This window comes from Trachemys scripta, chromosome 2 (assembly GCF_013100865.1).
Source record: "Trachemys scripta elegans isolate TJP31775 chromosome 2, CAS_Tse_1.0, whole genome shotgun sequence".
NCBI classification, from domain to species: domain Eukaryota; kingdom Metazoa; phylum Chordata; order Testudines; family Emydidae; genus Trachemys; species Trachemys scripta.
Window position 1 is genome coordinate 51,174,206 of NC_048299.1, and position 10,221 is coordinate 51,184,426.

General features: G+C 40.1%; 1 protein-coding gene across 1 annotated transcript in view; it reads right to left on the reverse strand.

Annotated features, from left to right (window-relative positions):
- The window catches only part of VWDE (von Willebrand factor D and EGF domains), a 57,162-nt gene extending 51,095 nt beyond the window's left edge, over nucleotides 1-6,067 (reverse strand). Inside the window, exons 1-2 of the mRNA XM_034759360.1 lie at nucleotides 6,049-6,067; nucleotides 3,899-4,083 (exon numbers count right to left, since the gene is read on the reverse strand). Of these exons, the coding sequence (XP_034615251.1) occupies nucleotides 3,899-4,083; nucleotides 6,049-6,067 (204 nt within the window). The remainder of the gene's footprint in view (nucleotides 1-3,898; nucleotides 4,084-6,048) is intronic.
- Nucleotides 6,068-10,221: the final 4,154 nt, after the last annotated feature.

The following is a 10,221-nucleotide window of genomic DNA, read 5'->3' on the forward strand; positions in this document are numbered from 1 at the left end:
TTTCTCCAGAACATTCTTTTACAAATTAAAATGGAAAACCACCTTGCTGCTAAAGAGTTGGTGCAGTGATGTTAAAACTAGCACTTGGAAAAAACTCACATGAAGATCATGAACCTGAAATTCTGAGGCTTGTATGAACTTTGGAGAAGTCTCAGTCTGGTCTTCTCCAGCAGGATCTGGGATCACCTTTTACCTCAGATGACTTCCTGATAGAGTGAACTCTGATGGCCTACAAAGAATTTTTTCTTATACAGACTCACAAGCCTATCACAGAAGATCATGATCTCAGAAGGAAATTTTCTCTCTTGAATCTAGGAGGTCATGAGCTCAACATTAATTTATCAGGTGAACAGAGTCCTGTGAGATGAGATTTTGCTTTAAAGAAAGTCTGGAACAGAGTGTTTGGCAGAGTTTGAATCTCTGGCAAAGAGTTCATTGTAGCTTTAATTAAAAGTTTTCTAATAGTCAGAGGGACTGAAAATGAAAGAAATTTTCTACATAAACTTTAATTTTTTTTACTTGAGTTGTTTTATTTTGGCCATGAGATTAAATATATATACACAGATGTGTTTCTGCAGTAAGTGTAGAAAACACCGTTTATAAATGACGTGCTGCTTAGGTAAAGAGCCAGGTTTTTTTCAACCTACCAGTTATGCTCTGACACTCTCTATATTGGATTGTATATGTTTTTAAAATGTGTGGGTTCTTTTTAAATATTTGGGTTTAAATTTTCAAACTGGCCTCTGAAAATATACCAAAAAAATTGGGTGAATACCTGTTTGTTTGCACAACTATGGCAGTTAGATGTGCAATTGCACAACTATGGCAGTTAGACGTGCAATTGTCCAATCAACGTACTGTCAAAGGGTTGGGAAGAATTTGGGCCCAACTTCATCTGTGCCTGGTTTACCCCACACATCATGGGAGTGACAGTCCAGAAAACATGTGACTGACAGCTAGGCCTGCTGAGAGATAAGCTACATCCTGTGCTGTGTGTGGAAAGAGAGCTGGCAGGAACAACAGTGTTGTGGGAGGCACTCCAGGAACTGGAGAAAGACCAGTGATGGCTTCCTGTTGTAAAGAATCCAATGTGGAGTCCTAGGAGGAAAGCAACGTGCTGGGGAGGCTCCTCCATAACCAATGGGGATTCCCTATGAGGCACAGGTGCTGGAACTAGGGGTGCTAGAGGTGCTGATGCACCCCCTGGCTTGAAGTGGTTTCCATCATGCACAGGGTTTACAGTTTGGTTCAATAGCTCTCAGCACTCCTACTATACAAATTGTTCCAGCACCCCGATATGGGGAGGAGGTGGAGAAGGAGCCTAGGTAAGTCTTGGCAGAAGGTGCCAGAGAACAGGCTTAGAACCTGGCTACAGAAGGATCCCAGGGAAGAGAAACTGTTGCATAGGTATCTTAATGCCAGACTGGGTAAGTGACCCTTTTAAACATACCGAAGGTTATTTTTTAGAAATCATTTATTATGGAGATGCTGGTTATGGCTTCACAGTTAAGCTTGAGTTCCAGTTTGAACTTAGAGCAAGGATTCAACTGCTTTGTAATGTATGAGAAGTACAGTGCATCTTCCCCCAAACTTATAGTTGTGAAAACAGAATACATGTATGGAGAATTTACAAATAATTGATTAGTTCGGGTTAAACCTAATGTTAAATGTGTCCTTTAAGAAATTTAGCTACTGTGTCTTTTCTTTGTTCTGAATGATCTTGTTAATGGAGTAGTGCAGAAACTTCAAACATTTTACACAGTTAATATTAATTGAAATGTTGTGCACAAGTTATATTTGAAGAAATTAGGCTCCTGGGGTATGTGTACACAGCAGTTAAACATCCCTGGCTGGCCTGGTCAGCTCACTCAGGCTTGCAGGATTCAGGCTGTGGGGCTGTAAAATTGCAGTGTAGACACTCAGGCTTGGGCTGGAGTCTGGGCTTTGGGGCTCTCCCCAGTCATGGGGTCCCAGAACTCGGGCTCCAGCACAAGCCCAAATGTCTACACTGCAATTTTACAGTCCCGGCGCCTGAGCCCCGTGAGTCCAAGTCAACTGACATGGGCCAGCCGTGGGTGTTTAATTGTGTGTAGATATACCCTTAGTGATCATTGTTTATAGTCGCTATGACTACATGGGCTACAGACAGGGTAAGGTCAACTGCTCATGTAAGTCTTAAGCGGGGCCATTGTGATAGCAGAGGTAACAATCACCACTCCTCCTCCATAGCTAATTTGCAGATAACGTTTCTATTGGTTATAATGAGTTAGTGATGTAAGAAACACTGGACACATATGTCAAGAGTTCTCACTAGTAGATGACTTGGCTCATCTATCACTGTTCTTTACAGATTCTGTCAGTGATTCTCCAACTTCATTGCACTGCGATCCCCTTCTAACAACAAAAATTACTATGCGACCTCTGGAGAAGGGAACAAAGCCTGAGCCCAACCAAGCCCCGCTGCCCTGGGCAGGGGAGCCGAACCCAAAGCCCAAGCCACACCGCCCCGGACAGGGGGGCCAAAGTCAAAGCCCAAGGGCTTCAGCCCCAGGTGGCAGGCCTATAAGCTGAGCCCCGCCGCCCAGGGCTTAAGCCCTTGGACTTTGGCTTTGGCCCTGGGAGGTGGGGCTTGGGCTTGGGCTTGGGCTTCAGCCCCGGGCCCCAGCAAGTCTAATGTCAGATCTGGTGACCCCATTTAAATGGGGTCCTGACCCACTTTGGGATCCTGACCCACTGTTTTAAACCATAGCTGTATACTAGCTTGGGGATCAGGGTTTGAAAAGCCTCCCATGATTCCGCTGCTCTGGCTCCGCTCTACACCAAGGCAGCACTGGGGGATCTGAGGCATGAGCATAGGAGTCCATAGACATCAGGCTCTGAGAGTGAGCTTCCCCTGCCCTTCCTTTCATATAACATCGGTCTCTGTAACACAGCCCTCTACACTAATAAATCAATTGCAAATGAAGAGTCAGAATCACTGCTACACTTTAGCTGCTTTGTGCTGCTCTTAAGACACATAACAGCTATAAATCCCTTTTAACCAGCCAGCGTGCTATGGCTGTTTTATTCTGCATTGGTGTACCTGTGAAGTTTTAAAGTTGATACCACATATTTTCAAATCATTAGAAGAAATATCACATAGTAGCATTCTCTTTTCTTGTTTACTATGACATTTTTAATTAAAAAAGACTATGAAAATTCCAAGACAAAACTCTGTTAAGGTGGAGTTACGGTTGAGAGCATCTGTCAGTAACTTAAGGATAAAAACATTACAGAGATGTTGTAATCATCTCAAAACCAAGCATTGCAAACCTAGGAAATTCAGAGTTAAGGATGACTATTGTATCTGATGTGTTTAGATGTCGGAGACAAACTAATCTTAGCTCTTTCTCATTTACGTTAGCTTTATTAGATCAACATTTTATGACTAATATCTCCTCCTAAAGTGTACATTTTAAAATCAGCCCACTAACAGGGGAATCAAGAGGCTAAAATCATGTATACTGCTTTGAATATTTTTAAGTAAACCACTAGCCTTACATTTGTGTTTAAAAACCTTAATATCCCTGAATAGACTAGCATCAAGAAAGTCCACTTAGTAGTGGCTGTAAATTTCAGCTGGTTAAATGTTACAAAATTAATTTAATTTGCTCTCCCTTCTCGTCTGTTTTTGGGCAGAGGTACATTAATGATGTGATGACCTTGTAGTTGTGGTTCTCCTACTCTAGCCTGCTTGGCATTGCACAAGCTTTCAGCTAGCTAGATTATGACTTCACCTTTCTGTCCTATTAATAAGTATTCTTAATTATTTTCCATTTGATAGGTACCTATCCTATTATGAACATTTTAAGAAAAATCATGTGTTATGTCTCAAAGACAAAATCAGGTGTACCAATACCTCCACACACTTGGTTGGCATCTCAGCTGGCTTATCAAATATTAGAAAGCGGTACCATCCTGGTGTTAGTGAATGGTCACATATGAGATCTTGAATAGCTGATTGCTGTAGTTGTGATGAATCAAAATCAACGTTCCGGTAAGGACTCTGAAGGATCTGATGTCCATCAGGGTAACATTCAAGAGCTGTGGAAACAAATATAAAATAATATTTAAGATATAATCTGTCAAACAAATATTATTATAGAATGTTTTAAATCCTCTTAACTAGAAAACATGAAAATGCTACAGTATTGCTAGCCAAATTGTATTGCACTTGGGCCTGATCCATTGGTTTTTGGGTTGGCAAAAAAGAGGAACAATTAAACATGAAGATATGAAGAAATCTTTATGTGTAAAGGATGAGAACAGTGTGGTAACTAACCCTAAAGCGGTATGGAAAGAATATTTTCAAAGGCTGTCAAATGAGAAGAGAGAGTTGCTAGTGTATGTAACCCTGACAATTATGGGGAAGCCTCAAAAGGTATTGATCTTTGTAGAGACAGAAGAAGCACTGAATAAGATGAAGAATGGTAAAGCAACTGGCGAAGATAACTATTGATATGATCAAGACAGTTGGAGATATTGGAGTAAAGTAGCTTCATAGATTACTACATGTTTGCTGGGATCAAGCTAGGATACCACATGACTTGAGAATGGAATTGATTGTGCCTCTTTGCAAGAGTAAGGGGATACAAACACCAATTGGGGCATCACCCTGCTAAGTCAGCCTCTGAAAGTCACTGAGAGAGCTCTGGAGGCAAGGTTAAGGTGCAAGGTAGAGTAAAATATAGGAGAGGAGCAATATGGCCTTAGGAAGGGAAGAAGTATGACAGATGCAATATTTGCAATGAGACAGATGTTTCAAAGAATGATAAACAAAGAGTGTAACTGCTATATAGCTTATATTGATGTTGAGAAAGTATATGTTTTGGTTCCATGGGAGCTGGTGTTTGGACTATTGAAATGGATGGGAGGGAGGTGTCATGAAGTGGAGTGAAGCTGTATTGAGGGTCAACAACTAAGGTACTAACAATACAGGAAATTTCGGAAAATTCTGAGGTGACAGTGGTATTGAGACAAGGCAGTGTGCTATGTCCACTTCTCTTTATCCTAGTTATGGAGTTAATTAGTAGGAGAACCAAGCCTGTGGAGACACAGAGAGAACTGATGTATGCCGATGATACATACAGCAAAGAGAATTGATATATATGGTATCAGAGCGTGTTTGAAGACCATGGTTTGAAGGTAAACACAAAGAAAACTGAAGTTATGCAAGTAGGGAAGGTGGAAGAAGAGTTGCTGATTAAAGTTTCCAGACACAAGTTGAATCAAAAGAAAGAATTGTGTACTTGGGAAGTACATTTAATGCCATCAGGAAGAGATCTGGAGAACTGAAAAGAAGAATCCAATGTGAATGGATGGAAGTAAAAAACATGACAGGTGTACTCTGGGACCAGTACCAAACTGAAAGGAAAAGTGTATGATGTGTGTATCTGTCTCTGCCTGCTCTACGGTCTGGAAATGGAGGATCTTATGGAGATGGAAGAAAAGAAGATACAGGTAGTTGAAATAATAGACTGAGGAGAATGGCAGGCAAGCGGAGGGTATGGAAGAAATTAGAGGGAAGATGAACTTGGAACTCTCAATGACAGATAGGCTGGAGAGCACATGTCTGAGGTGGGGTGGTCATGTGATAAGAATGGGAAAAGAACAATCAGCAAAGAAAGCATGGGAGGAAGAAAACAGCAAGAAAGGATGTGGAAGGCCAAGAATAAGATAGAAAGACTCTGTCAAGAGATATTTGAAGAGAAAAGGACTGAAACTCCAAGAGAAATTGTGGGCAACTCCAATCTAGTGTAAACAGGAAAAGGAGTTGAGAAGTGAAGTGAAGTGGAGCCTGATCTATAGCCCATAAAAGTCAATGGGAGTATTTTGATTATCTTCAATGGGCTTTGGATCAGGCCCCAAAACTCTGGTCTCATTAGTGCCAAATTAAGTTATAGTTGTCAAATACAGTAAGGGTCTGTTTTCACTACAAAATTAATCATGTGTTAGCACAATTATTTGCCATGATTAATTATATCTGTGTTATAATGGCTGTTTTTTTACCTTTGTGGACAGCAAACATGATTTGATAACTATATTAGTCTTTAAGCCTGGCTCAAAGAATTATGGAGTTATGTAATACTCCAAAAAGCTGCAAAAAGCACTTTTGCTCAAGGTTTTAACTTCATAATTCATTTGTTGTATATGAAACCTTTTCATGTTAAACAGGAGAAGGTGGTCAAGAATATAATAGGAAAGTCAAAATCTTACTCCAACAGAACTAAGGACTCTCCAAAGGTCCCTTGCACACAATCTATCATTTCACAGTGTAGTCAATTGAAACTGACATACGATAGCCAGAAACCCATATATGATGAGCAAAATTACTCCAAAGGGAACTGGAGGTCTACATGTACAAATTGCACAAGAACACCATATATGTGTAGGCAATTACCACAACTGGGTGTGGAAATGGGTAGACATTTAATTACATACACAAAAGTCTATCTGACTCACACACTGAATTGTAGCAAGTGTAAATATAACTGTGAATGCACAGGCATGGATATATTTTTGCACATCTAAGTGATGTTCTAGCCTCAGAGTCTTAAAACTGCAGTTACTAAAAACAATGAAAGGCAGGAAATTCTAACCATAGCTTTTAAAAAGGTTAAAACTTTTCTAGGAAATAAAACAATAAAAGCTTTGAGCTTCTGATCTTGAGACATTGGGATGGCTTTGCTGATCTGTTCAAGATAAGAAGGTTCTTGTTGATGGAATTTCTACAGATAAAACCATATATAATAAATCTGTGAATGGCTGCTCTTTCTTAAGAAAGGAAGCTAGATTGTGATAATATCTTAACTTTAAAAAAATTAAAACTATATTGCTTATTAAAAATACCAGACTGATACTGCCAGCAATAGACAGTCTCTGTCTACCCACAGAAGAGGTAAAGAATAATCTTTAGGAGTGGTACAGTCTGCCTTTTGTGAAACTACTAAAAAGGGCACCAGTTGGTGCCAATTGTTAAGGTGTTTCTTATTATATGGATTCATACATTTAATCTTAACACTCACCATACTAGAACCATAAGTCAAGTAGAACTATAAACCAAGCAAATGGAGTGGAGGTGATCTGGCATTTGAATACTAGCAGTGTGAACCACAACTGTTTCTTCAATTTTTGTATCTTTATCTGTTGAATCTTTAGTTGCAGGGTGTATGATGCAATTAGCTCATATTGATATATATATATTCTATGTGAGATATATAGGATAAAAGAATGTATCCATTTAATTTACTCTGGCATGGTAATACAAGTTTTTCATATCACTGTTTTGATAAACGTACTTGTGAGTAAGCTTCCCAAATCACATAATCTTCTCTTTCTAATGCAGAAGATGTCCTAGTGGAAAAAAAGATCTCATCTCTTTCAAGCAGAATATAAGGATCCTACAGTCTTCCAAAGACTGGTGATTTAATCTGTTATGCCTTTAGGCAACTCAAGCAGATAACAATAGCTTTATCTTCCATCATCTAAGTGCAGATGGAAGTGGATGTGATGGACTATGTCACTACTGTGTTTTTTTGCATTGCTTGTAATAGCCTGTAGGCTAGTCATGTCCATACAGGATGACCTTACTGAGAATTTATCCTTCATCGGAATTTGAGGAAAACCCTTGTGAGAATCAAAGGTCAGTCATGTCTATTATTCAAATGTTCTCTAAACAGGCTTCAATGTAAGTAGCCCCTGAACCATAATCAGAATTTTCATTCTGTCTTCTATCTTTTATGTTTTCTTCTACCTACACAATGTGGCAGTGCCTTCAGTGGTTCCCTTTCTGTAACTGAATCTCTTCTCGAACAAATAGTACTAATTATCTTCTCCATGACTAAGTATAATGTTTGAGTCAAATTACACATCAGACAAACCTTTTATTTTACTGAAATCTTAATCTGATATGTGTATATCATATTGATTATGCATATCACTTCTACCTCTTGGCATAGTGTCAGAGTAATTATAAACTTTTTCCTATCAAAAGGTTATAGGATCATTAATCCTAAAATAAAGATCAGATAATAATGGATATTTTAAATTAGTTCACAGCATTGTGCATATGTTTTTTTAATGTGATCCAGCTATTCATGTACACAACTTTTTTCAATTAAACAAATGTGTTAGTGAAAAGTGCTTTCTGATGAAAATGTTAAGTTTTTATTGAAAAAAAATTGTCTGAAAGCTGGAAAATTTGGAGGTTTGGGGTTTGGCTCAAAGTTTTCCATTTTTCAATGAAAAGTCGAAATTTTCAGTGGGAATTTTTTTTCTGGCCAGCTCTACTGAAAATCCGCTTAAGACTTCTACATATGGCTTACACAGTCATGCATAGCCTAGTGCTTAACCTTTGCCTAGGAGTTAGTTTCACCCTAAAGACTTTTAAACTAATGGTGAGACTTTCAAACGCACTCATCCCATACAACCTTAATTCTGCCCCCTTCTGCTCATGCATTATGGTACCCCACTTAATTATATAATCACATCCTTTTTTTATTCCACAGGACCCCTGTCTAATTCAGTACACAGGATGGATGGCGCTCATTACATGGGTATCTATTCAATAGTTGGGTGTTTTTTATCCTCATTATTCAATGTGTGGGTTCAAACCTTATTTACTTCATGTCATCCAAACCCTGCACTGAATATAGACTTATTCATTGCCTCATGGAATTTTCTATATCAATGAGCTCTATAGAAACAATAGCAGTAATTGCATGGGCAACTTCAGTTCTGGCGTTTTCTGTCTTTGAGTGTTTGACTTTACAACATTAACATTCTTTTAACACAGCGATTGAGGTCTTGTGTATTGAGGTCTTTCTTTTTTTTGGTTTGTGCTCTTTGTTTGGGAGTTGTCCTCTCTCGGGACTGAGAGGGACCAGACATCAATCCAGGTTCTCCGCATCTTTCTAAACAAGTCTCTCATATTTCAAACTTGTAAGTAAATAGCCAGGCAAGGTGTGTTAGTTTTCCTTTGTTTTCTCAACTTGTAAATGTACCTTTTACTAGAGTGTTTATCTTTGTTTATCTTACCCACGAAAGCTTATGCTCCCAGTACTTCTGTTAGTCTCAAAGGTGCCACAGGACCCTCTGTTGCTTTTTACAGATTCAGACTAACACGGCTACCCCTCTGATACTTGAAAAAACAGAAATTCCATCTCATAAGCAGGATTGGAACCTTTAGAAACACAGCACAGACCTCTGCCACTGGAACTAGCAAATCAACTGATAACAATAGTAGGCTGTATTCTCTATGTGGAACAGTCACTAGAAGGTAGGGTGACCATATTTCCCAAAGAAAAAATGGGACACCACCAACCACTTGACTAAGCCCCCCTCCCCACTGATGCCCAGTTGCTGGAATCCTGCGAGAGCCCTGTCAGGAGGCTGTTACCTAAGTGCTGGAACACTCTGGAGGGGCCCCCGCATGCTGGAACACTGCTTCCCCCCTCCATCCCTACCTCTGCCATGCTGGGGGCTGGCATCTCCGCTCACCCCCTCTGCACCACACCCCACTCTTTTGACAAAAGTGGGCATTTGTCCTGTTTGCTCTTGCCAACTGATCAAGTCAGCAAGGACAAGAAAAGAAGACTTATTTTGGAAAAGAAGTCAGGACAGCCAGGGCAGGGCTTAAAAGTAGGACTGTCCCAGCCAAAACAGGATGTAAGGTCACTCTACTAGAGGGGGATTGAACCCACACTTTGCCAGTTAGGTTCACAGCTATTTGTTGACGGTATTGTCAGCCCTGCAGAACTTGAAATTGAACTCAGGATTCTTGAGGGGCATATTCTCTACAAATGAGACTCTTCTGCTGCTCCTCCTACCAACCACTTAACCTGCCTCTGTCTTCCTTCCCACACTCTTCTCCTTTCCTCTGCATCTGTTTCAGGCTGCTTCCCCTTAGTTCTCACTTTCTGCATAAGTCCTAACAGGGGAGCACTGAAAGCACAGGAGAGAGTTTCTTTGCTCCCAATTCCAGTACCTGGCACAACGGTGTCCCTAGCAGCAAGGAGGCACAATGAAAGTCCCTTGTTAGAACATGCTCAGTGTGGCTGGCACAGACTTCTGAAGGGGTGAACCATGCTCACAGGGCCAGCTCCAGCTTTTTTGCTGCCCCAAGCAGCGAAGCAGAAAAAGAAAAAAAAAAAAAAAAGATTGATGGCACTTCGGCGGCAGCTC